This window comes from Psittacula echo (genome assembly GCF_963264785.1).
Source record: "Psittacula echo genome assembly, chromosome: 17".
Taxonomy (NCBI): domain Eukaryota; kingdom Metazoa; phylum Chordata; class Aves; order Psittaciformes; family Psittacidae; genus Psittacula; species Psittacula echo.
This window is the reverse complement of record NC_137753.1, coordinates 7208073-7234615: the sequence shown is the minus strand read 5'-3', so window position 1 is coordinate 7234615 and position 26543 is coordinate 7208073. Positions and strand designations below refer to the sequence as shown.

Genomic DNA, 26543 nt, shown 5'->3' with positions numbered 1-26543 from the left:
GGAGCGAGGCCAGAGGAGGCCATGGAGATGCTGCGAGGGCTGGAGCAGCTCTGCTCTGGAGCCAGGCTGAGAGAGCTGGGCTGGGGCAGCCTGGAGAAGAGAAGGCTCCTGAAGGGGAGACCTGAGAGCAGCTCCAGTGCCTAAAGGGGCTGCAGGAAAGCTGGAGAGGGGCTTGGGACAAGGGCCTGTAGGGACAGGCCAAGGGGAATGGCTTGAACCTGCCAGAGGGGAGACTGAGCTGAGCTCTTAGGCAGAAGCTCTTCCCTGTGAGGGTGCTGAGGCACTGGCACAGGGTGCCCAGAGAAGCTGTGGCTGCCCCATCCCTGGCAGTGTTCAAGGCCAGGTTGGACACAGGGGCTTGGAGCAAGCTGCTGCAGTGGAAGGGGTCCCTGCCCGTGGCAGGGGTTGGAGCTGGAGGAGCTTTAAGGTCCCTTCAACCCAAACCAGGCTGGGATCCTATGGAAAACAACCTCCTCTGTGGGTGACTCCTGCAGCCGCTGATGCTACAGCTCGCACAGCTCCTGCAGTAGGGGCCTTAACCCAGTTGCAGACGTGTCCCAGTTTAGAAGATGGTTCTTTAATGTGGTCAGGTTGGAGGGGGAAGAGCATCCCACAGTGGTGCCGGGTGCAGGAGGTGCTGCTGCCCATCACACGCGGGAGTCCATGGCGTACATCTTGCTGGTGGCTGTCCGGACCCGGGGCTCGGGGGGCCGCTGGGGTTGCTGGTGGCCGCTGGGATCTGCTGGGAGAGAGGTGAGGTTGTGGCATGGTTGGCAATAGCAGGGACCCTGAGGTGCTGCAAACATGGCAGGAGAGGGGCCAGGAGTGAGGTCTGGAGATAACATCTGGTGAGGCATCACCTGCCCCATGTCTGTGATGGTGATGCCAGGTTTCCACTGGCACATCCATGTGGCCACCAGCGCAAGGCTTTGCCTGGGCACAGTGATACAGCTCCAGCACAGCCACTGCTTTGGGTAGGCACCAACGCACCTTCACCAGGACCTCGAGGTCCCACCAATGTGGAAGGAGCGTTTCTGCACCTCCTCTGTGCCCTTATGGGACCCAGCTGGGGTCCTTGGCATGACCCAGCCAGGGCACACAGGCTGGATCCAAGGGGTTCCCCTTGGTTTGGCTGGACCCTGTGAGAAGTTCCGGCACCCCCTGAGCTGGTCCTTACCCCATGTGCAGGGCAGAAGGCTACCGGATGGGGTGGGATGGGGTGGGACGGGGCAGACCGACCTGTGCAGGCGCAGAGGCAGCAGGACAGCAGCACCGATGCCACGAGGCAGCCCATGGAGCCGGCCATCCCCAGCCAGCACGACCACCCGAAGTCATAGTGGACTCCCAGGAATACGTTGTGTGACACCAGCATGGCCCTCTCCACGTAGACATCCACCGCGTACCACACGGAGCCCACCAGACCCAGGATGCCTGAGAGGAATGGGGCTGGTTGGGAACCACACAACCCCCTCATGCTCCCCCAGACCCCTCTGAAGGGGGTGTCCATGGGACACGAGGTCCATTTGTCCCCTGAGCGCTCCAGCCACGCACTCCCAACACCGAGGATGCCGCCGGCCCCGTAGCGCATCTTCTGTTTGACACCGGGATCTTCCTTGAGGAACTTGATGCAGTCCAGCCCAAGGAGCAGCATGGCCAAAGCCAGGCCAGCCAGGAGGTCTGCTGCGATCAGCAGGGTCCGTGTCACCACGATCTTCACTGGGCAAGGGAAAAACACGGGAGGCTGAGGAATGGCCACAGGAACTGGTGTCCCCGCTCCAGGCTGCTGCCCATGTCCCTACCAGACCCAGCTCTGTAGTGGCCATGTCCATAGGAGATACCTACGCTGAGACTCACCAACGCCATGCCTGCCATTGCCATAGGCAAGGAGCTCACCAGCAACCCTGCAACAGGACTTAGTGAGCCCATTATTAGACCAGCTCAAGACCCCAAACAACTTAAGGTGCACCAGTCTGCACCGGGATGTGGCCTCCGGGCCACCTTGCATAGGCTTGGGCAAGGGATGCTGCTGCCCAGACTGGTTTTATCTCCCAGATTGGTGTTTAAAACAGCAAATGTCAACAGAGGGGTGAAAAGTAGGAGAGGTGGCCTGGGTGACACCATGGCTGTGAGCAAGGGGACTTCTCACTGCAAAGCCCTGCTGATGGAGCAGGAGGCCAGGAGAAGCCCTGGTCCTGCATCACCAACTGGTGAGGGTGAGCCCTTTGCAATGAGGATCATCTTGAAGAGGGAAGAGGGAAAACTCTTAGCTCTGAACTTCAAGGAACGCCTCCAGGCCATGGCCCTTACCCGGATGGTCAGCCAGGATGGAGTCATACTGGTCACAGGTCCTGACCCCGTCCTGCATGTTGGTGACACACTCCCTCCAGAGCCCCCGGCATTTGTGGCTCACCTGGAAGCAGGAGAAGGTCACAAAGCATCATGGAAAGCAGTGGGTTTGTCCCACCTTGTCCCCTTTTCCAAGCCTGGGGAGACTTGGGGATGTCACCCATGGGTGTCAAGGCACCCACCTTGCTCCCAGTTGCTACCCATAGAGTGGTTGCTCTGCTCACCTCCAAGCTGTCATCAGCGTTCACCATCCAGCAGTCAGTGCACGTGGCCAGGAGCAGGAAGAGGGTTGAGAGAAGAGCAAGACCGAACGCTGTCATCTGCAGGGCTGCGCTCATGGGGCTACCTGCATGGGCACAGGGACGTCCATCACCGCTGCTTTGGCCACTTCCCAGGTACCTGGTCCACCAAGAGCAAAGGGCCACCTAGGCCAGGGTGTCCTCTGGATCCCTATGAGTTATCTGGGCCCAATCTCATGGTCCTCAGTGCTGCCAAAATGCTCTGATACCCTTAATGAGGCTGGGCCACCAAGGTTTCATGTAGACAAGGCCTTCAGGGATACATTAACTTTGCACTGGAGACGTACCCACATTGAGTTGCTCTCTAGATGTCTTCTCCTGAAAAGACCATCTAAAGTTGCCAACCATTAGTACTTGCCCTTTGGAATCAAGCGCTGCTGGAAGCCCTTGTCCAGCAACTACTATTGTCAAAACCTATGGTCTGAGCATGTGTATCCCTAAGTTCCCTTGATGCCTCCATCCCTGCAGCCATGAGATTTGGTGGGCCTTTTCTTGCTTGTCTTTTTTATCTCTCTAAGGAAGGCAATGAAGTGTCAAAACATCCACGTTGGAGCACAAATGGCCCATGGAGGTGCCCTGATCTCAAGGGGCAAGCCCAAAGGAAGCACCTCCCATGGCAGGGCTGGATGGGGGCTGCTTGGGCTTGATGTGTGTGCCCTTCATGTTGCCAAGGCTTTCCAAAGGGCAGAACGGATGGGATTGTCTGCTTTCCATCCTTGCCAGAGATGGAGGCACTCCGTAGAGAGGGGAGCTGTGCCCAAGCTATGGAGCAGAGGCCATCCTATCCCCAAGCCTGGATGTGAATCCTGCTTTGCTGTGTTTGCAACCCAGGACGTGAAGCGTTGTAGCTCCTGAAGCTGCATCCTTTGGGCAGAGGGGCTCCCATCAGTGGGTTAATGGAGGGGTCCCTGAGCTGCTGGGTTCATTGTCACGGGGTGGGGACGCTTCACCATCAGCGGGTTTGTGACCTGCGGCCAGCGCTGCCACCGCAGCGTGGGGCAGGAGGGAGGGAGGGAGGCAGGGTCCTGAGCCCCGCACCCAGGGCGCAGCATCTCCCGTGCACCCTCTCCTGGGCTGTGCAGGGAGCACGGAACCGCTCGGCCCATCCCTGAAGGATGGGAAGGGAATGGGAGGGAAGGAAAGGGAGGGGAAGGGAAGAGGAAGGGGAGAGAATGGAAGGGAAGGGAAGGGGAAGGGGAGAGAATGGAAGGGAAGGGAAGGGGAAGGGGAGAGAATGGAAGGGAAGGGAAGGGGAAGGGGAGAGAATAGAAGGGAAGGGAAGGCAAAGGAGGGAAGGGAATGGAAAGGAAGGAGAGGGAAGGGAAGTGAAGTGAAGGGAAGGGAAGAAAAGGGAAGGCAAAGGAGGGAAGGGAAGGGAAGGGAAGGGAAGGGAAGGGAAGGGAAGGGAAGGGAAGGGAAGGGAAGGGAAGGGAAGGGAAGGGAAGGGAAGGGAGGGGAAGGGGAAGGGGAGAGAATGGAAGGGAAGGGAAGGGGAAGGGGAGAGAATGGAAGGGAAGGGAAGGCAAAGGAAGGAAGGGAAGGGAAGGGAAGGGAAGGGAAGGGAAGGGAAGGGAAGGGAAGGGAAGAAAAGGGAAGGGAAGGGAAGAAAAGGGAAGGGAAGGGAAGGGAAGAAAAGGGAAGGCAAAGGAGGGAAAGGAAGGGAAGGGAAGGGAAGGGAAGGGAAGGGAAGGGAAGGGAAGGGGAGGGGAGGGGAGGGGAGGGGAGGGGAGGGGAGGGGAGGGGAGGGAAGGGAAGGGAAGGGAAGGGAAGGGAAGGGAAGGGAAGGGAAGGGAAGGGAAGGGAAGGGAAGGGAAGGGAAGGGAAGGGAAGGGAAGGGAAGGGAAGGGAAGGGAAGGGAAGGGAAGGGAAGGGAAGGGAAGGGAAGGGAAGGGAAGGGAAGGGAAGGGAAGGGAAGGGAAGGGAAGGGAAGGGAAGGGAAGGGAAGGGAAGGGAAGGGAAGGGAAGGGAAGGGAAGGGAAGGGAAGGGAAGGGAAGGGAAGGGGAGGGGAGGGAAGGGAAGGGAAGAAAGGAAAGGAAAAGAAAAGAAAGGAAAGGAAAGGAAAGGAAAGGAAAGGAAAGGAAAGGAAAGGAAAGGAAAGGAAAGGAAAGGAAAGGAAAAAGAAAAGAAAAATAATGAAAGAGAGAGAAGGAAGAAAAGACAGAGGCAGAAAGAGAAATGAAGAGAGTTCTCACTGCGAAGGGGCTCGGGGGAGCGTTACCTTCAGCACAGGCTCATCCTTGCTGGGGTGGGATCCATGGCAAGAGCTCCCCGATGCCGATGACCGGGGCTGTGTCTTGAAGGCTTTCCGGTGCCGCTGGGATTCGATCCTGACCCACCTGATGGAGCGGGGCAATGCAGCCCCTGCCCGAGCTCGTGCTGGGCTATTTAAGGTGTTCCCAAGGCCGCGAGCTCCACGGAGAACACAGCGATAGGTTGGAAATGGAACCTCCCCAAGGAACACCACGTGGGGAAAACTGTGGGAACCCGCTGGGAGCATTCCCCAAGGAGGGGGACGCTGTGTCCTGGGTGGATTTCCCCACTTCCTTAATGAGACCTTTTAATTCCTGCCTGGGGGGGGTGGCCCAGGATGTGTTGGGGACCCCAGGGGGTGTCAGAGGGGTGGACCTAAAATCAAATCACTTCCTCTCATTTTCTTCCACCCTCTGAGCATCCTTGGGCTCAGCCGTGCGCGGGCATCCCAAGCATCGCTGCACCCTCATCTCCTGGAGCCATGGAAAACGCACACATCCATGTTCCCATTTCATGGGTTCTATTGAAAAGATGCACTTGGGTTGTCAGGTTTGGGTTGTTTTCCCTCTGGATAATCCCCTGCAACACGGGGCTGCGGGGCTTTGGCAGCGCACCGGGGTCCTGGCAAAGTGCCTGATCCTGGGTTATCCTGTTTTCCCGGGATTTTGGCACACGGCAGGTCCAGCACTGCAGCCCGCAGCGATGAATTAGTGCTGAAAGCATCCAGAGGGCTTTGTGCGCCTTCATTTGCCACCATTTGCATCTCAAGAACTTGGACGTCCGAGACGTGATCCCAAGCAACAGGAAACTGCAGCTGCGTGTCCCGGTGACACCTATGGAACAGGTTTATTCTCATTGTCTGCCCATCTCAACAGCCAGTTTAGTGCATCCCAAACTAATCTGAGCTCTCCATTCGCAGCTGAAACCTTTTGGGGGGGGTTGAAAAGATGCAGGGAGAGGGGCAGATCTATCAGTAGTTGACTATTCAAGATCATTAATGAAGGTGAAAATCAGAGCTTGTGTCCCACAGGTTTTTAAACCCATGTGTTTCAGGGAGACCTGAATCTTTGCGTTTTAGCCCCAGAAATGAAGGAATAAAGATGTTTTCTTTGATGGGACCATCTCACGGAGGTGGAGAGGACCCTGCAGATGCCATTGGGGCAGGGGAGGGAATGAAAATGGATCAAAAGAGATAAAACTTAATAAAACCACCATTGAATTACACCAATCGTGGCTCCGCGGTGTGAGAAAGGCCCCTGTGCATGCAGGCTGGACGCAGGGCAGTGCTGCCACAGAGACATCGTCGTGCTCAATACAACAGGCACTGAGATAGATTTGTGCATGGTTTTAATGCATTTAATCACTTGTTAAGAAAAAAGGTGATTTTGGGTTTTCCCTACACTTTTACATGGAATTTCAGTGTATGGTGACATTTGCTGTGATTTTGTCTTTGGGATGGGGTGTTTCCCCTCATTTCTAACCTATTGGTGTTATTTTGCAGGGGTTTGGATGCAAGCAAAAGGGATGAGCAGACACCTGAATGTTACCCATCACTCTGGTTCTATTACATAGGAGTGTACTGGGGAGTGGAAAACTCTGTTGTCGCCCGCTGCGATGCGGAGGGAGGCAGAGCCCACGTCCCGCAGCGAGCCCGGCGGCCTCTTCCCATCGTTCATCCCGCTTTGCCCTGTGCAAACACACAAGGGATTGTCCAGAGGACAGTGGGGGCCTTTATACCCCCGAGCACGTTATCCCAGCTCAGCTATTCCCTCCTCCCTCCCTGCTTTTATGTGCTTCCAGCCCGAGCATCCATCCCCAAGGAGCCCTCGGCTGACCCGTGGAGATGTCACGGGAGGCACCAACCACCCCCAATTCCTGCTTTTTTGAGGTGGGATGGGATGTATCCGTGGACCATGCAGGATGAGGATGCTGACGCAAGGCAGCGGCTGGGCAGGAGCCTGATTGGGACGTGCTGTCCCTCAAGGAAAACCAGGCACAGCATCGCGGAGCAGGGGCCTGCCCCTCCATGGGGAGAGCAAGAATCAACTCAAATGAGCAAAATGGCCAATTAGGCACAAGCCAGCTCCAAATTAATGGAAAATGGGGGAAAAGAAGGGAGAGCTCAGCTCTGAGGGTCCATAAGAGGAGGATGCTGGTGCATTTCAGCCTTGGGAAGAGCCCCGCAGAGGGACCAAGCGCAAGGTATTGGGATTCCCATGGGCTTAGCCTTAAATTAAGCCCTTTCAAAGGCCAAATTCCCTCCTTTGGAGAGCAACACAGGGCAAAAGACCCAAAGTATTTAACCAGCACCTGCCCAGGAGGGAAACCAACGTTCACGGCCCTGCCTGGGCCATGCTGCAGAAGCTGCTTCCACCCACCCAGCAAAGGAGTCACTTGTGAGAGACTGGCTCAGATTTGGAAGGGGAAAGAACAAAGAGATGGTTTGAGACCGATGCCCATGATTGGAAATATTTTAATACCAGAGTCACCAGTTTTAGTACAAACAATCAGCCAAAAAAATGCATTTAAAAACCCCAAACTGGTCCCATTCCCACGGCCACGCATCCCATAGGAAAGTTAATGGGATTTGGGATTCAAAGAATAAAACCATTCTTCAACGCCACGCTGTGCTCTTGGTATAAAACTGCCTTTTTGATAGCTTGTGGGGGGGTTCAAAGCACGAGGGCTCGTTTTCAATCCTCACTGCAGTAGCTTTTGGGGGTGTATTTTTGGAAGGGAACCCCGTAAGTTGGGTTCAGCCAACCAAGCACCTGATGGGTGAAGGCAGACTATAAGCACTGCTCTCCCCTGATGGGTGAAGAAGGCATTTTTACAGGGGGTCTGCGATTTAAAAGAGAAAGAGAGTCGTTAGTCCCATGTGAGAGAGAGGAATCAAACCCCCCCGTGGGTGAAAAGCGCATCACTTCCCCTCCAGCATGGACCACGACACCCCAAGCAGTGCATGGGCATAAAATAGAGGGAAATAAACCAAAATACAGTAAAATGGAATAAACCAGAACAAAACCCACCCCCCCCAAACCAGATTAAAATAGAGCAAACCAAACAAAAACTTGGAATAAACCGGCATAAAATAGAGCAAACCAAAATAAATCAGAGTCGGATGAAATCCAACAAATCGGCTACTTCAGCTAATTGGGGTTAAAAAATAAAGTCATAATCAAACCCCCAGATAATCAGGCTCTTTGGATCCCTTCCACTGTTTTCCCTGCAGGTTAGCTGGCACAGCACTCGCAATACATGGAGGGATGGAGGCACGGGGAGATGCGGGGGGGATGTACGGGTGGCACTGGAGCAGCGGCGCTTGCGGAGCTGTTAGTGCGGCCAGGCGAGGTACAAGGAAGCAATTGGCACGGCGGCGTTTGGAGACTTCACCGCCCGCTCCAGGGGATCCTGTTGGGGGAAGAGGGATTTGGACACAGCGGGGAGGCATCAAAATCCAGGCTCCGTGCATCTGCCACCCGGAACGGCCGCGCTGGGCACCGGAATGAGGAACAAATCACTGCTTTGTGCTCACAGCCCCCTTTTCAGCTGCTTTAATTTGCCCCACACCGTTTATTCTTCTACTTAACAAGGCCACATACTTGTGCCTGGTGAGCAATAAGGGCAGGACAGGTTTTAGCTGGCAGAGCACCAGCAACTGGGCTCCAGTCAAGTATTAATAATAACTACAAGAAATGCTGGGTTTGGGTAGCAATGAGGGAGGGAAATGCTTTGCACCCTGAAAACATTGGTCTGCTGGGGCATGGGATGCTCAAGCCTCAGGGTGAGCTGATCTGGTGGACATGGACAGCAGCTTCATCCCGGGAAAACCAAACTCCCTGTTTGCTCCTGAGAATGGGATGGAGAGGAAGGGGGGGGGGGGGTGTCATGGCATCACCCCCGCAGCATCAGCATCGCTGCTGCACTCTTTGGCAGACGGACATGGTCCAGTCACCCATAGCCCGGCCACCCCAGCTTGCTGGGGGTGACAGCCCTTGGAGGGAGCCTGTGCCCTACAAAAGCTTATTTGAGAGCATGGAGCTGCAAATGGTTGAAGAGAAGTGGCTGCCCCATCCCTGGCAGTGTTCAAGGCCAGGTTGGACACAGGGGCTTGGAGCAAGCTGCTCCAGTGGAAGGGGTCCCTGCCCGTGGCAGGGGTTGGAGCTGGAGGAGCTTTAAGGTCCCTCCAACACAAACCAGGCTGGGATCCTATGAAATGTGCTGAAACCCGGGAGATGATGAGGAGGAAAGGTCTCCTGGAGCATCCAGGGACCAGCAGGCTGGGAGCGCCGGGGTCTCGCCTGGCTTCGGGAGGCAGGATGAGGGATCAGACGTACTCCCGGGCTGTGGAAGGCTGGGACTGCCGGTAGCTGCGCTGTCCTCGCCGCTCCTTGGGGGGGCAGGAGCAGCACAGGAGGGAGCCCCCCAGCATCGTGAGGCCGGTGGCTCCCCAGCCGATGAACAGAGCCGAGCCGAACTCGTACCTGCAGCAAGAGAGAGGGGGGAGCGTGGCAGAGATGCAGCTGATGGGCACAAGGATGCTCAAAGCCCTGACAAGGCTATGGGCGATGTCAAGGCAGACGTTGGGTCTTCTTCTCTGCGGCCATCCCCATCCTTTCACATTGGATGGGTCCAGCTATTGGGTTTCCCCATGCTGAAACTCCTCTTGCTCTGTCCCAGCACTAAGTCAGTGGTGGTACCAACCAAAGCTTTAGTACTGGGGACACCTCCTGCACCACGGCAGCTGTGGGGTGCCATAGGTCCCACCCCGTGTGGCACATCTGCCTATAACCAGATGGCACAGGAAGATCCTATGGGAAGTGCAGGGATAAGATGGGATTCAGACAAAGAGCATCCCCCAGCTGGGCTCTCACCTGGCGTTGATGGGGACGCTGCTCTCTCTGAAGAACTCATAAGTCACCCGTGTTGCGTACAAGGACACGGCAGCCAACGTGCACAGACCTGGACATAGGATCATGGAATGGTTTGGGTCAGAAGGGACCGTTAAAGGTCTCCTAATCCAACCCCCCTGCAGTGAGCAGGGACAACTTCAACCCCAAACATCAGCAACACCCAGCCCATCACCAAACCTCTCCCCCCATCAAGCAGCTTCTAAAGGGCATTTGAGGCGCTCTGCATCAGAGAGGTGCCAAGGCTGGAGCTGCCTTACCCGAGAGGATGAAGAGGACACCTCCAGCAACAGCGATGCGGCTCTTGGTGACGGGATCCTCTTCGCCAACCTTGGTGCATTTCATGCCCACCACGCTCACGATGATGCCGAAGAAGCCCAGGAGGAGCGAAATCACCATGAGAGCGCGGGAGGTCTGGATGTGAACTGCAAGGGGCGGGAGGCAAAGCCCTCACCGGGTGCTTTCGGCCACAGCCGGTCTCCAAAGCAAGGTCACCTCATCCCACGCTGGGGATGAACCTGTCCTTAACCCTGTCCTCGCTGCGTGGCTCCAGTGTCACCCCTTGCCCAGCCCAGGGCACCTCTCCCAGTGCCATCCCCGACCTTCCTCCTGCCACACTCATCCTCACCAGAGCCACCCTGCCCGCAGCAGCACTGCAGCCCCGGGGGCTGTGGTGTCCCCATGGGGCACTATGGGTCCCCAGATGTGATGCCCACTCTGGAGCTCAAACCCACAGGGGCTGGGGGAGTCTCAGGCACAAAGGGGCTCAAAGCCATGGGGACAAGAGGGCTCAGACCCATGGGTGGAGGTGGGGAGCCTGGACCCACATTGTGACTCAGGTGAGAGGAGGAGTAAAGGGGGGTCAGAGCCTTTTGAGGGGGGCTGAGGTGCATTTGGGGGGGCTCAGACCCATGGGAAGGGTTGTGCAAGAAGGGCTCAGAACATTGGAGGGGCCAGGGGAGCCCCAGGGAGAGGCCTCAGAAGTGGAGGAGGCATGGACCCATTGAGGGGTGTCAAACCCATAGACAGGTTCAGACCCATGGAAGGGGGGGGATGTTAAACCCATAGAGGGGTTCAGACCCATGGAAGGGGGGGATGTTAAACCCATAGAGGGGTTCAGACCCATGGAAGGGGGGGATGTTAAACCCACAGAGGGGTTCAGACCCATGGAAGGGGGGGATGTTAAACCCACAGAGGGGTTCAGATCCATGGAAGGGGAGGATGTTAAACCCACAGAGGGGTTCAGACCCATGGAAGGGGGGGAAGTCAAACCCATAGAGGGGTTTCAAGCCCATGGGAGGGAAAGTTCAAATTCATAGAGGGGCTCAGACCCATTTGGGGGTGGTCAAACCTAAACAGGGGTTCAGACCTATATATGTGGGCGGTGTTAACCCCATATAGGGGCTCAAACTCATGGAAGGGGGGTGGTCAAACTCACAGAGGGATGTTCAAACCCAAGGCAAGGTTCAGGCTCATATATGGGGGTGTCAAACCCATAGAGGGGCTCAAACCCATATGGGGGGGGGTTTCAAACTCACAGAGGGGGGGTGCAAACCCAGAGAGGGGTTCAGACCTATGTAAGGGGGGGTGTCAGACCCATAAAGAGGTTCAAACCCCTATTGGGGGTGGTCAGACTTACAGAGGTAGGTTCAAACCCAAAGAGGGGTTCGGGCCCATAACGGGGGTGTGTGTGTGTCAAGATTCATAGAGGGATTCAGACCCAAATTAGGGGGGGTGTTAAACCCATACAGGGGCCCAAACCCATGGATGGGGGCTCACATTCCTAGAGGGGCTCAGAGCCATGTGGGAGAAGAAGTTAAACCCATACTGGGGCTCAAACTAATATGGGGGGGTCAAACTCACACTGGGGGGGTCCAACCCAAAGAGGGATTTAGACCTATATGGGGTGGGGAGTGTGTCAGCCTCATAGAGGAGCTCAACCCCACACCGAGGGCAGGGTGTTAAACCCATACAGGGGCTCAAACCCGTATTGGGGATGCTCAAACTCACAGCGGGGGGGGTCCAACCCAAAGAGGGCTTCAGATCTATATGGCGGGGGGGGGGGGTATCAAACCCATCCAGGGGCTCAAGGGCAGCGCATCCCCGTCCACCCGCCCCGTACGCACCGTCGAGGGAGAGCAGCGAATCGTGCAGGCGGCACTGGACCTGCCCGGTGCTCTGCGCGGCGCAGCTCATCCACAGCCCCTCGTGCAGCCCCACGGCCGTGATGATGGCGTCCCCGGCGTACGAGCTCTGCCTCCACTGCGGCAGCACCGCGGCCGCCAGCGCCGACACCCACCCGCCCAGCGCCAGCAGGTACCCGGCCAGCTCCCGAGCCCCGCTGCCGCCCATCGCCGTCGCGTCCCGCCCGACCCGCAGCGCGCCGGCACCGGGGCCGCGGGCACGCCCCTGGCACCGGCCGCGCCCCGACGGCATGGACGGGGCGGGGGGGGGGTGTGTGATAAAAGGGAGGAGGGGGCTGAAGGGGGGGGGTGAATTGGGGTGGACATTTGGGGGGGGGGAGGGGGTGATTGGGGGCTTGGGGGAAGGGAATTTGGGTCCTGGGGGGGGGGATTTGGGAACGAGGGGGGAAGATCAAGGGCCTGGGGGTGGGAGTTTGGGTCCCAAGGGCAGGATTTGGGGCTTGATGGGGGGAAATTTGAGTTGTGGGAGGGGGGATTTGGGTCCTGGGGGACATTTGAGGACATGGAGGGGGGGGATATTTGGGGCTTGGGGGGGATTTGGGTACCAGGAGAGAAGACCAGGGTGGTGGGGGGAGCATTTAGGGCTGGGGGAGGGGAGATTTGGTGTCATGGGTGGTGATTTGGGGTACTGGGGGGAAGATGAGATCTGGGGGAGAAGAGCTGGGGGGGGGTAAGTGAGGCTCTAGAGGGAGATTTGGGTTGAGGTTGTAGAGATCGGGGTCCTGAGTGGGAGCTTTGGGGCCTGGGGGAAGAATTGGGTCTTTGCAGCAGAGATTTGGGGCATGGCGGGTATCAGGGTTCCAGGGGGGAGATTTAGATCTTGAGGGCTATGGGAACCCCCGGACAGCAGTGGAGATGGGAAAATGGGGGTCCCTCAGGGAGCCCCCACCCATGACCCCTGCACCCTGCCCTGGGCCCAGATCCCCCTTCCAGCCCTGGGGGTGGCTCCAGGAATTTGGCCTGGGAGCAGGGAATGGGGTCTTGCCCCCCCCCCCATTGCCAGGCCTGACCCTCGCCTCTCCGCAGGGGGAGCCGGCACCGCCACCGCAGCACCAACAACAGCGGCCATTGATGAGGGGGCCACGGGGCGTGTGTGGGGGACACACAAGTGCCACCACCCCGGTGACACCAGGCCGGTGGCAGCCCCAGGACCTGGCAATCGTTAACCACAGCGGCCTCATCAGCAGTCAGCTCACGCGCCCGCCCGGCCGGAGTCGGGCCCCGGGATGGTGGGGAATGACCACCGGGACCATGCATCCCTCCTGGAGAAACCCTCAGAACCCCCCTCTCCCACCCCGACACCCACCGGGACCTGCCCTGCGCCCTCTCCATGTGTTATGGGGGTGCCGGGCTGCGGTGCGTGGGGCAGGATGCATTGACTCACATTCCCGGGATGGTTATGGTAATGGTCAGGGCAGAACAATTCCGGGCCCTGTTCCGGGGTGCCCCGGTGCTCAATGTCCTTCTTGTTCAAGGACGGTTCCCTCCTCCCTGCCATCGTGGGTCCCTTCCCACGCAGCAGGAGTGGGGTCCAGGGGATGCCAAAAATTCCCTGGTACCCATAGGATATGCTCAGCCCCCCAAAAGCCCCCTTTGTCCCCCCCAAACCCCTTCCTGGGGCTGCAGGGCTGCAAAACCCTTGGGTGCTTGCAAGGAGGGATGGATGCAGCTCAGTAGGAGACAGCAGCCAAGGGTGCAGGGTGAGGGCACAGCAGCAAGCACCAGCTTAGAAAAACCACCTTTATTCACCCATTTTCTGTAGAAGGCACTTAAATAGCCGCAGACTGAGCCGAGCGGAAAGGCACGGATCTGCTACTGTAGCACCGGGTCCCCATCCCATAAAGAGCATCCCTCCCTCGTCCCCAAGTCACCCCCAGAGTGTCGGTGCTGCCCCTAGCTCAGCTCTGCACAGGGATGCTGGATGCTCAGGGATGGTGCTGGGCATCCCCCAGCTCCCCATCCCCCAGCAGTTGGGGGCAGAGGAGGGTCTGGGCCGGCAGCCCCACAGCGGAGCAGCCTGATGCTGGTGGCACTGGTCCTCATGGGACATCTCGGTCCCGGTGGGACATCACAGCTCGTCCTTCGCCACCACAACAGCAGCCGGTGAATCCTTCTCCGTCTCCGGCAGCAAATCCCCTTCTTCCGTGCTGAAAAGCATCTTCACGAGGTCATCCGCCTGCACGCGCTCCTGTGGGGCAGCCCCGCAAGGGGTAAGCATGGCCATCGCCCCCCACCCCAGACCCACCCGCTGCAGGGAGGGAGCTTACCCGCTCGCTGTGCCGGGGGTCCAGGGTGAACCAGAGCGCGATGGCGCAGCGCTGGCCCTTGGTCACAGCTTTCACCCCATGGGGGTTCTCCGAGCCGGAGGAGAAACCCACGGCACGACCACACTGCGGCTGAACCTCTGCCTGCCACCATGGGACACCCCGGTTGGGATGCACCCCATGGGCAAAGGGGGAGGGAATTTGGTCCCCATGACCCAAGTTCATCCCTTGCGGGATGGTGGGTTGAGAGGATGGGGCCAGCAGGCAGGAGGTGGGTTTGGTGCTGCCCGTGGAGCTGAGCTACTTACGGTCTCAGTCTTGGCATCCAGCTCGGTGAAATAGAAAGCTCCTCCTTCAAAGTCCCCGTTGAGGTAGAGGATGGCACTGAAGGGAGCAGGAGGTGACAGCCATCACCACAGCTCCAGCAAGCGGGTGAGGCTGGAGCTCCCCCACCACCACAGCGAGAGCCAGAGGCAGGAGGGCACAAGCTGGGCTGTCCTCGCATCCCGCTCCTCCCAACCCATCAAGCCATGGTGCCCTCAAGTGGTAGACATCACCCATACCTGTAATCCCGGAAGGTGTAGGCTGGAGGCTCCTTCACACACACCAGAGCCTCTGCATTGAGGATGCAGTTGTCCACGTGCACCTCATGGCTGTTGTCGCTCCGGCCTTCTTGCTTCTCTAGAGTAGAACAGGAGCTGGCACATCAGAACCCTCTGTCCCTGCAGGACCAGGGTCTGTCCCCAAGCATCACGTGCTTGAGGGTGATAAGAAAGTCACCTGCAGCCCAAAGCCCTTCCACTTGCTGGAGAGTGGACCATGAGACGCCATTTGGGTGGCAAAAGCCTCCGTTGACTTGTCCCATGACATCTCCATGGTCCTCTCCCAGCACCTGATCCCAGCTGCTGAATGGCACGAAACCACCTGCCCCATCAGAGGCAACCTCCTCATCTTCCCAACCCAGGCTTAGCGACAAGCTCCCCACACCCTCCTTCTGGGACAAGGAGCAGCAAGGAGGTCTCCAAGGAAAGCTCCAAGACCAGATCACCCCAGTTGTGGAGAGGACCCAGACAAGAGCCTGAAGGAGATGTGCTCCTCCTGGGGTTGTGCTCCTCGGGGAGCGCTCACCATCGATGGCCGTGCGGCACACGAGGTGGGAGTAGGAGAAGTGGAGCGGGACCTCCAGGCGGAAGTAGGACTCCATCATGTGCCGCACCTTCTCCGTCACGTTGTAGTAGAGGTAGGCGCTCTGCAGGGGCACTTTGCCCTCCTGGCCCAGCTGCAAGGACAGAGGGGACATGAGCTCAGGCCAGGCAGGTTGGGCAAGCACAACCCTCCAATCCCCTTCTCCCTTCTCTCCCAAGCCCGTCCCTCCTCCCTTCCTGCAGCCACCCGAACCTTGAGGGCCTTGAGGACAGTCACGCCATAGAAGGTCTCACTGGGGGTGTGAGGAGATGTCTTCCCACGATAGCCATCCCCTGCAGAGGCTGCTGCCTGCAAAACCCAATTGGTGTTACCAGGCTGGCTTTTGAGGCGCAGGATGGGACCTGCAGCATCTCCTGCCCTATTCCTGCAGCTCCTCCCGTCCCTACGCTCACGTTGGTGAGCCTCTGCAGCTCCCGGCATTCCTCAGCAGAAAGGACTCCATCCACCACCACGCGCTGGGAACCGTTCAGAGCCTTGGAGTTCATGGTGACACTGGCTCCTTTGTACACCAAGGGGCCACCTGTGGAACAGGAACAGACACAGGGATGGGTGCCACCAACCCTGGGGTGCAGTGCTGGGTCCTGCCACCACCCGCGTGGAGGGATGCGAGCTGACATGGAGGGCCCCATCCCACCTCCCCTCCCGGCCCTCCGCACCTTCCCGGATGAATTTGCTCATGTCAGCAGACTCCTTGGCCTTCTCCTCCACCAGCGTCTCGATCTCCTTCATGAGGTTGCCGATCTCCTCCGAGATGCGCGCTGCCGTCTCCCGCTCCACCCTGGGCACACAGCAACCATCAGCGCCCCTGTCCCATTGTCCCCCCATTGGGGGGCACCAGGAGGAGGACAGGACAAGCTGTATTCAAGTGACAAAGCCTGAGTCTCAGTGCATCCCTCACCCCAAGCTTCTTGGGATGACCTACCCATGCCCATCAACCCAAGGGCTGATGGGGAGCAGAGTTCTGCCCTTCAGCAGCCTCTTCCAGGCCAACACCAAAACCAGCAACTCCGTGGCCTTTGGCTCAAATCCCATGGGGGAAGAGGGGAATGTCCCATTGGGTAGGCTTGGCCATCACCTTGGGAGAGCACTCACTTTTGTTTCTCTCGCAGCCTTTTTGGTATCACCTCTTCTGGTGTCCACGTGTCCTACAGCCAGAACAACATCATCATCATCATCATCAGGAGCTGGCTGAGGATGTGGCTGGGACGCAGACCCTTCATCCCCTTTCCATCTGCCACTGCATCCTGCCTGGTCCAGCTGCACTCACCGGGTCCACGAAGGGGATGCCAAAGACATCATAACTGAAGAAGAGCAGCTCCTTCTCCATGAGGCTCCGCTGGCGGTATGCCTGGATCTCCTGTGGGACGGGCAGAGGTGCAGGTGAGGGCACGGCCCGGGGGCTCGGGAAAGACCCTAAGCAAGGGCAGGAAGGTGCAGGGTTGACATCATTCCTGCAGTCCCTGCTCCAGACCCTGGCTTCCCGGTCCCTCTGGCAGACAGGAAGCAAGTGGCTTTCCCCATCCTGTATGAGCTTCCCTTCCCATGTGGATGAGCCCTGGGGAGAGGATGGGGGAGACAGAGGCACATGTGTCCCTCCTGCAAGAAGCTCTTTAGAAGCAGATTCCCTCTCCTGCTCCAGCTGATGTGGGGCAGAGACCTCCATCCCTGCCTACCACCTCCCAGGCAGCACCTGAGCATCCGGATCCAGCTATTTTGAAGCCAAATCCTCTCCTTTTTAAGCAATTTCACTTCAGCTGTGGAAGTGTGTAGAAAAGGTGGGCTCTGATCCTCCTGGAAAGTCTCTCCCACAAGAGCTGGTCTATTGTGCAAGCTGCCAAGCCTTCACTTGGCCAAAGGTGATGCTCTTCACCAGTGATGCTCTTCATCTTAGGTATTTGCCAGCTTGTTGCGCCCTGTGGCCCTTTTCCTCTTCACCTTGCCAGGTGGACCAGAGCAGACCCCAAAACCTCTGCAAAGGTCCCCAAGAAGGGGAGAAAACATCCCTGCAATGGCTCACCCCAGCTGGTCACTCACCTCTCGGGGCTGGATGGGTCCTGCCAGGTTCTCCCCCAGGACTGCAGTGTAATAGGCCAAATTCTGGTTCATCACCTCGTCGTTTGGGAAGAAGAGCAAATAGGTTTTGGCACATTCAATGGCTTTTTCATAATTCCCATCTGCAAAGAGAAACGGGGACGTCAATCATAGAATCCCAGCCTGGCTTGGGTTGGAAGGGACCTTAAAGCTCATCCAGTTCCAACCCCTTGCCACAGGCAGGGACACCTTCCGCTAGAGCAGCTTGCTCCAAGCCCCGTCCAACCTGGCACATCAAGAGCATCAGAAGCAGAGCAAACATAGATATGGAGGAGAAATAAGAGCAAAAGTCCTTGTTGTTGTTCAAAGCATCTCCCAAGCAGGGCAGGTACCCTGCAGCAAAGAGCTGCTGCCACAGAGGCAACATTACAACTCCAAGGAGCTCTCCTGCCTCCAAAATCATCTCACCAGAAACCAGGGCCACAGCCTGGGTAGGTTTCTTGCTTGGAGAACATCTCAAAGCCTATTTCCAGGCAGCAAGACCCAATCATTCCCAGGCTAACCTGCAATTTCCAGCCACTTAAGCACCCACTTGATACACAGGATTCCAGCTTGTCAGTCTTCTTGGATTTCATGTGGGTTTTCCACTCCTTTTGGGGAAATTTGCACAGAAACAGTTTAGATTTTTCTAAGGAGGTAATAAAAAAGTCATAATTAAATTGGGTGTATTTGGGTTATAACCAACTGTTCTGGAGGGGAGGTGCCTCTGTGGTTTGGAGCAAGAGGTGGAGAGATGGCAGGAGGAGAAAACCAGGCTTCTGCAGGCTGTCATTTCACTTGGAAAGCAAAGCTGCTGGGGAATTGGGCATCTAAAGCAATGTGGAGGGTTCTTGCAGCCAGGCACAGCCAGATCCAGATCTCCTGCGGAGCACTGCAGGCTGCAGGAGCGTGCCTGTGAGAACCTCATGAAGTTCAACAGGTTAAGTTGAAAGTCCTCGACCAGTACCAGTAAAGACTGGGGAATGGATAGGTTCAGAGCAGCCCTGAGGAGAAGGGCTTGGGGATACTGATGGACAAAAAACTGGCCTGACCCAGCAGTGTGCACTCACAGCCCAGAAAGCCAAGAGTATCCTGGGCTGCGTTAAAAGAACAGTGAGCAGCAGCTCAGGGAGGGGATCCTGCCCCTCTGCTGTGCTCTGGGGAGACCCCCCCTGCAGCCCTGATCCAGCTCTGGGGCAGCAGCACAAGAGGGACGTGGAGCTGCTGGAGCGAGGCCAGAGGAGGCCATGGAGATGCTGCGAGGGCTGGAGCAGCTCTGCTCTGGAGCCAGGCTGAGAGAGCTGGGCTGGGGCAGCCTGGAGAAGAGAAGGCTCCTGAAGGGGAGATCTTAGAGCAGCTCCAGTGCCTAAAGGGGCTGCAGGAAACCTGGAGAGGGGCTTGGGACAAGGGCCTGTAGGGACAGGCCAAGGGGAATGGCTTGAACCTGCCAGAGGGGAGACTGAGATGAGCTCTTAGGCAGAAGCTCTTCCCTGTGAGGGTGCTGAGGCGCTGGCCCAGGGTGCCCAGAGAAGCTGTGGCTGCCCCATCCCTGGCAGTGTTCAAGGCCAGGTTGGACACAGGGGCTTGAAGCAACCTGCTCTAGTGCAAGCTATCCCTGCACCTTGGACTAGATAATCCTTGAAGGTCCCTCCCAACCCAACCCATTCCATGAATCTATGGATTCATGAAACCTATGATTTTTACCTATGAAGAACAGCCCATGCAGAGCACAGCGCCCAGCACCAACGGCCAAGGGAGGATGGGGCAAGGAGCTGCTTACTGTTGTAGTAGGCAAACTGCAGGTAGTTGAAGTGTGAGGGCAGGAAATCCTCCAAAGGCTTCTCCCGGCCGGGCTGCGAGGCCAGCTCTGTAACGCAGCCCTGCTTGCAGCTCAGCACCTGCATGTAGTGATCTGGTGGAGAAAAACCCCGCATCACCACTCGTGGTACCCAAGGGCTGGTGGACAGGACCTCGAGGGGTCTCCACTCCCACCTCCTGCCTGCAGCGGTGGGAACCCTCATGGGTGGTGGTTGCCCACCTTTGCCATCCTCAGCCTCCCATCCTTGCATCCTGGTGACTTCTCTCCTGTTTTTCCACATCCCTCTGGATTTTGGGGTATTTCTGGGCATCACCCCCAGTGCTGAGTGTGGGCAAACACCTCCTACCACTTACTGGCCTCACTCCTCTTAGGGAAACCTAGGATGCGGTTTGCCCTCTCTGGGGACCCACCACCCCCAGGGTTCTCAGGGACCCCTTTGGGGACAACCACCCCCAGCTCTTGGGGTAGGACACAGCCCATGCAGCTCCTACCTGTGATGGCCTGGAAGAGGTCTGCGTTGTACTCCAGGTAGTTGTAGCCCTCGTAGTCGTAGGGTCCCTCGCAGAACGCACGGCATTCAGTGTCTGCCACAAAATACTCCTCCAGCGCCTTCTCCAGGTGCAGGATGGCAGCGGCCGGTTGCTCCTCTGAGTAAAACCGGACCCCAAGACGAAACTCGCTCTGAAGAGGGATAAGAAAGGATGAGAGGAGGCTCAACACCCCCCTCTATCCCTGCGCCTTGTCCCCATGGGACCGACCTCACAGCATCATGAGCTTGTGTGTGACCTGCCCAAGCCCGGCAGTGGATGGGTGTTTTCGGGGGGGGGGTCTCACCAGGTGGGGTTTGGCCTCCAGGTCGGTGAAGTCATCCTCTCGCACACCCGCCATGGCCTGGTAGTACTCCAGGTTCTGCCTCATCTCCTGGTGCCCGGGGTTGGCCATGAAGAAGGTGTGAGCTGCTGCTGCCGCCTGCGCCGGCCGGTTCATCTGCACGGGAGGGGGCCAGGGTTGAGACCGGAGGGGACCCCGGTACCGGGGTATTGGGGGGGGGGCGCGGGGGTCCCGCAGCGGAACGAGGGCAGTGACGGGGGGAGAGGGGCGGCCCCGGCGAGCTCCTACGTGGCACTATGGGGGGGGGCGGGACAGGGGCGGGCAGGGCCCGGGGCCGCCGTCTGATCCCCCTTGCCCCGCCGGGGCTTTCAGCGGGACCCCCACCGGCTCCCGGGACACCCCGCGGGGATCGCCCCAGCCCGGTTCCGTCCGTCCCATCCCAATCCATTGCCCCGGCTCCGTGATCCCTCCGGGCGTCCCGCCCATCCCGTAGCAGGCGCAATAGATCCCCAAGCACCCGGACACCCTCTCTCCCTTCCCGGTCGTTCCCGCTGCCCCCGGAGGACCGCCCCCCCCAACCCTGCCGGTCTCGTACCTTGAAATAGGCGACCTGGAGGTAGTTGTAGGGGCTGCGCTTGCTGAACTCGCGGTCCAGCTCCTCGGCCAGCCGGTAGCGGGAGGGCTCGGCGGGCCCGCAGCCCCGCAGGCAGGCGGCACGGCGCAGCAGCCCTCGGAAGAAGAGCAGGTCGCGGAGCACCGGTTCGAGCTGCGGATCGGCCTCCTCCGCTACCCCGGCCGTGGCGTTGGCGCAGAGCAGGCGGCACCGCACCAACCGTGCGCGCACGGCAGCCCGGGCCCGCAGCGCCCGCTCCATCTGCAGCACCACGGCGGGCCAGTCCCCGCGGGAGTACGCCTCGGCACCGGCGGCGAAGAGAGCGTCCGGGGGCTGCGCCGGCAACGGGACCTCGGCTGGCCCCAGCCCCGGTCCCAGCCCCGGTACCTGCCCCGATGGCGTGGCCGCCCGCACCAGCGGCAGCGCCAGCACCAGCGGCAGCAGCGGCGGCAGCGCCATGGCCGAGCCCCCGGGCCTCGCCCGCGGACGCCCCGCCCCGAACCGGGCACCGGCGGCCCGCCCCCTCCGCCGCGCCCCTCCCGCCCACCAATCAGCACCGCCCCTCGGCGGAAGCTCCGCCCCTCGAGCCGGAAGGGGCGGGGCTCGGGGGCCGGTAATGGCGGCTGAGGGCGGTGCGGAGCCCGGTGTCGGCGCGGAGCGGGCACCGGTCCCGTCTGTGTCCCTCGTGGAGGGCAGCACCGGCCGCGCTGGCCGCGCCGCCCGCGTCGGGGACCCCGGGGATTTGGTGGCCCTGGCCCGGCAGGTGCAGCAGGTGAGGGCCGGGCCTCGGCGGCAGAACCGGGGCGGTGGGGCCGGGCCTGGGGCCGCGCATGTTCCCGGTATCCCGCTGCCCTCCTGCCTCCTTCTTAGCTGGCGGCGGCCGCGGTGCCTCCCAACGTACCCCCGGTGCCTTCCCATGTTCCCCACAGTCCCCCCCACCCGCACCTCGGTGCCTCCCGCTGTGTCTTGCTGCCCTCCCCGGTGGCTCCCAGTGAGTCCCAGTATGCCCAGCTGCCTCCTAGTGTGTCCCGTTGCCTTGAGCGCACCCCATTGTGTCCTGGTGCGTCCTGCGCCTCTCCCAGTCCATCCCAGCATCTCCCTGTTCTCCCTTCAGTGACTCTCAGTCTGTCCCAATGTCTCTCGGTCCACCCAAGTTCTTCCTAATACATCCTGCTGCCCTTCCCAGTCCATCCCGGTGCCTCCTACCGTGTTCTCCTACCCCTTAGTGCCTCTTAGAACATCCTTATGCCTTCCAGTAACACCTCCCAGCCCACTGTGTACCCCAGAGCTTCTCAGTCCACCTAAACGATTCCCTATAAGTCCTACTGCCTCCTCCAAGTGCATCCCATTGCCTCCCAGTATGTCCTATTGCTCCCTTTGGCTGCGTCCCAGCATGTCCAGACATTCCCAGTGCCTGGGCCCTGCTTCCTGGTTGTCATCCCACTGCCCGGGGGTGTATTGACTGCCCCACAGCTGCACATGGGGCAGCTCCTGCATCACCCACAGCCCTGATAAAGCCTCAACGAGGTCCCAGCTGTGGCAGCTCTTCCCTGTCCTGACTGATCCTTGTTCTTCTTCCCAGGCGGATGACTTCATCCGGGCCAATGCCTGCAATAAACTGACCATCATTGCTGAGCAGATCCGGTGCTTGCAGGAGCAGGCTCGCAAGGTGAGGAGGCAGCTGCCAGCAGGCTCGTGCCTCCTGCTTGTGAAGGGAGGGAGATGAGCGTCTGAACTGCCAGACGCTGGGAAGAGCTCTGGCCTGGATGTGAATCGTGGCCAGGAGCCAAGTAGAGCAGATTCAGTGAGAAAATCAGGCGGGTTTATTGTGTGGTATCAGCTGGGGATGGGGGGGTTGTTCCTGGTGCTTTCCCCAAGTCCTGCGCATATCCTGTGTGTTAAGGTGGAGAAGTGACGGCTCCTCGCTAGTCAAAAGCAGTTGAGGTGTCAGGGAGGACAGAGGTGACTCAGTCTGGGGACAGACTTGTCCCTATAGTGTGTGCTCCTGGGGGGGCTCGGTGCAGTGGGGTGACAATGGGGTCCTGGCTGGTTCTGAGCCCCTGGGAGGGATGAGCTGTTCCCTGGCGATGGGTTTGGCTTTCTGGTTCATCCCAGCTCATTTACTGGAGCAGCTGGCCCTGGCAGCAAGGCCAGCAGGGCTCGGCTGTGCTCTTCAATTCATACTTGACCCTCAGGAGTCAAGTCTCAGAGCCTGAGTGGGAAGGGATCTGCCAGTCACTGTGACTGGCCCACTGCCATTGAGGCCGCTGTGTCATATCATCGTTCACTGGTGGGGCCGGAGCTGTGGAGCAGTCAGCTGGGGAGATGAATCCCTCTTTGTTTGCTATCCCTTCCCTTGGGGACCACAGCAGGGAAGCTCCCAGGGTATGGCAACTGTGTATGGAGACAAGGAACGAGTCCGGCATGTGGTGGGGTCAGACACAGAGGTGAACCTGGGGCTGTGGTGAAGAAAGCTGTGACGCTTGAAGGTATCTCCACCTCTGTGGAGGGCTGCAGGAGCTCTGGGGCCCAGGTGACAAGGGAAACTGAGAGAAAACTTTATCTCTTTGGGAAGCATCTCCTGCCTGGGGCAAGTCAAGATCTGCTGCATGAAGCCAGACGTGCACTGGGGAGGATGAGGCCTCATGAGCAGCATGTCACGCGCTGCATGTCAGGCTCTAGCTGAGAGGCAATAGCATGGTGTTGTTTTATTTCAAGTGCGGAGATGTTATATTTGGGTTTTTTTAGGTCTTGGATGAAGCTAACAGAGATGCTGATCTGCACCACGTGGCCTGTAACCTCGTGAAGAAGCCAGGAAACATTTACTACATGTACAGGCGGGAGAGTGGTCAGCGATACTTCTCCATCCTGTCTCCTAAGGTTGGTGCTTACAGACCCAGAGGAAGCAGGGAGGGGAAAAACTGATGTTCCTGGTGCTTGGGCACTTCTGGACCTCAGACAAAAGCACTAACCTGACAGGGGCATTTGTTGGTCCCCTGCTCAGCTGGTGTTTTTCCTTGGTCTGAGTTCCTGTGCTGGTCTCAGAGCCAGATTGGGAAGTTCTCTGGGTGGATGGAGGGCAAGAAGACCTTGGTGCATGAACTTGAATTCTGCCTTTTGGTCCTGGTGGTTCTTCCTCTAGAAGTAAAGAACTGCAAATGTGCCCTGGGCCTTCCCTGACTGCTGTGGCTGCCTGGTACAGTCTCCTGAGGTGCTTCAGTCCAGACAGTGTTTGTCTGCAGCTTGGTAGAGTGCTCCTGGGGGTATCCTCCTTCCAGGCCACCCATTTTCTTACATGCAGGGGGAGGGCTTCAGAAGAAAGCACCAAGCATGTTGACGAGCTCTGTGCAGGGCAGGGAGATCTTGTATCCCCAGGTCTGCTGTGCCAGCAGCACTGTAGCTTGAGCTGGTCTTAGTCCTTGGGCATAGTTGAACCTATTTTGAGATTAGAAAATGGGGTGATCACACAGCTGCGACTGCTTCAGAGGTGGCAGGGTTATCCAGCACAGACAGAGGGACAGCACAAGGGAAGCTGAGCAGTGATGTGAATCTCTCCTTTGTCCTCCAGGAGTGGGGGACCAGTCCCCATGAGTTTCTCGGTGCCTATAAGCTCCAGCATGACATGTCCTGGACCCCGCTGGAGGACTTGGAGAGACGAGATGCTGAAATCAACATCCTGGAGAAGCTGCTGAGCCGCCAGGCAGCGCTGCCCCCGTGCACTGAGCCCAACTTCCAGGGCCTGACCAAGTGACACAGGGACCATACAGGACCCCCGGAGTGTGAGGACACAAAGTGCCTGCGTGCTGCCAAAGGCAGGGCAAGGAAAGAGACCAAGGAATGAAGATGCTGATGCTGCCAGTACTCGCTCTGTGCTTTAAAGAGCCTCACTCTGCATTCAGCCTTACTGGATTTTCTAGTAATTGAGTAATTTATTTCTTTGATTATGCCAAGCTGTAGTGAGAGGTGGAGAAGATCAGGTGGAGTCAATTGCAAGAGGACTTGGGGCAAAAAGCAGAAGTGCTTGGGGCCAATGTGATAATGCCCTGAATTATGTCCTGCCTCTCCAGCTCTGGTGTTCCTCACTGTGGCTGCCTGTGTTAAAATGCACAGGGGGACTTTGTGGCATGTGGAGCTGCTCTGTGAGGAGCTGAGGTTTGAAAGTGCTGATGGAGATGTCCAGGTACGATCCCAACATGTAACATCAGTTCTGGTTGCTCCTTCCCGTGACTTGTTCACCTCCTTGACATGACAAGATGATCTGTGCTGCTCAAGGCATTGCCTGTGCACACCAGCCTTAGCCTTCTCCTCTGCTGGAGATGTGTGAGGTTTGGGGACTGCTTGTGGAAGGGGAATTATGAGTCCACCAAGTATACTTGCGGTTGGGCTCCATCAAGAAGCATCACCTCCACCTGCATTTGTGGTTGGGCTCTCCTGCCTTCCAGGGTAGTGGTGGAAGAACAGTGTCCTCTATTCTCCAGGGCATGGCTCTCAAAATAAACTCTTCAGCTCCTCTAAACTTCCTTGTTCCCTTTCTAGCATTGATTTGTTTGTCTCAGACAAGGTCTCCAGAGCATCCTGCTCCTCCTGGCCCTTGCCTGCTGCTGGGAAGGGTTTGGGTGCCCCATTGGAGTCCTGCAGTGTTCTCCCAGGCCACCCTCAACTCGCACGTCTCCATCTCGATGCCTGAACCTACTGCTTTGGGTTTGGTGCTGCAGTCACTGCCAAGGGGAGGGAGGACCTCTCTGCAGCCCTGGTACACCCTGAGAGATGCTGGAGGCTGCTGGAAGCACCAGTTCCCTGTGGGAAGAGCCATTCCCTGCAAGGATCGCAGAGGGATGGGAGGTTTGAGGCAACTCCCTGGCAGCCCAGGAGTGGTTTTGTCCTGGATTTTCTTCTCCCAGCTCTGCTCAGCCCCATTCCAGTGTGGTTGGTCCTGGAGCCAATGAGGGACACTTCAGTCACCTTTTCCCAGTGCCCTCCCTCATTTGGAACACAAGGGCAGATTAAAAGCAATGTATGATTATTATGATGATGATTATTATTATTATTAGGCCAGGGTATAATTAATTCCTTATCGAGTCACAAGTGTCTAATTTGATGGTTCTTTCCCTGCTTGTTTCATCGCCCCAGGTCTTATTTTACTGCATGTCATTAAATGTGAACTTGGAAGGGAGAAAGTTAATTACAGCATGGGCTTTGCCACGATGCTAATTACAGCAACATCAGAGACCTTCACATGTGCTCATTTATGCTCCTCTGGGAAGAGGGGATCCCTGCCCCAGTTTTACCTGTTTCCCATCATTAAAATCCATGTGCAAAGGGATCAGGGTGATGTTCAGAGACCTCCACAGCTTGTGATTTCATGCATTGGGCTGTGGTGGGGTTTCACATCTCAAAGAAACACCCTGGCCCTCTGGACCCTACAACCTGTCCGTGTTCTGCAGTTCCTCTGGATGCTGGCAAGGCTTTTGCATGGATTTGGCCCAGAAAAGCAACCCCACCATGGCCATAGCTTTGTATGAGAAGGTATCAAGAGGCCAGATGTGGAGGTGCTGGTGCTAGTCTTCATCCTTGTGTTCGGTGCTCTTTGCAGTGCAGGGAGCAGGGATGTAGCTGCTGAATGATCCCGCTGTGGTGCAGGGAGGTGATGCTGGAGAGGGGGGACCATCTTCCCAAGCAGCTTGCCCATTGTTGCCATCTCAGCTGGTTTTGGATCTAATAAACCTGAAG

The 26543-nt window shown here is 58.0% G+C and overlaps 3 protein-coding genes across 4 annotated transcripts; 1 reads left to right on the top strand and 2 right to left on the bottom strand.

Annotated features, from left to right (window-relative positions):
• Window positions 1–647: 647 nt before the first annotated feature.
• On the bottom strand, window positions 648–12158 carry LOC308228049 (claudin-16-like; the record flags this gene model as incomplete). The annotated part of the gene is made up of 7 exons (XM_080631113.1): window positions 648–739; window positions 1240–1431; window positions 1552–1716; window positions 2308–2410; window positions 2571–2692; window positions 10067–10231; window positions 11933–12158. The coding sequence occupies 7 exons, from the start codon at window positions 12156–12158 to the stop codon at window positions 648–650; spliced, it is 1065 nt and encodes a 354-aa protein (XP_080487239.1).
• A 1597-nt stretch (window positions 12159–13755) lies between these two features.
• P3H1 (prolyl 3-hydroxylase 1) lies at window positions 13756–21291 on the bottom strand. Of its 2 annotated transcripts, none has more exons than XM_080631105.1 (15): window positions 20796–21291; window positions 20204–20356; window positions 19861–20050; window positions 19331–19462; window positions 17515–17654; window positions 16748–16837; window positions 16573–16625; window positions 16137–16258; window positions 15873–16000; window positions 15673–15768; window positions 15055–15553; window positions 14838–14955; window positions 14583–14658; window positions 14278–14418; window positions 13756–14198 (listed from the first exon to the last, which is right to left on the bottom strand). In XM_080631105.1, the coding sequence occupies exons 1-15, from the start codon at window positions 21270–21272 to the stop codon at window positions 14079–14081; spliced, it is 2535 nt and encodes an 844-aa protein (XP_080487231.1). In that variant the 5' UTR covers window positions 21273–21291; the 3' UTR covers window positions 13756–14078. The 2 variants fall into 2 exon arrangements, with proteins under 2 accessions (XP_080487231.1, XP_080487232.1); XM_080631106.1 differs by having other exon boundaries at window positions 15403–15553.
• A 134-nt stretch (window positions 21292–21425) lies between these two features.
• On the top strand, window positions 21426–25714 carry LOC308228054 (uncharacterized protein C1orf50 homolog). The gene is made up of 4 exons (XM_080631119.1): window positions 21426–21585; window positions 22396–22482; window positions 23562–23693; window positions 24382–25714. The coding sequence occupies exons 1-4, from the start codon at window positions 21430–21432 to the stop codon at window positions 24562–24564; spliced, it is 558 nt and encodes a 185-aa protein (XP_080487245.1). The 5' UTR covers window positions 21426–21429; the 3' UTR covers window positions 24565–25714.
• The last annotated feature ends 829 nt before the right edge of the window (window positions 25715–26543 follow it).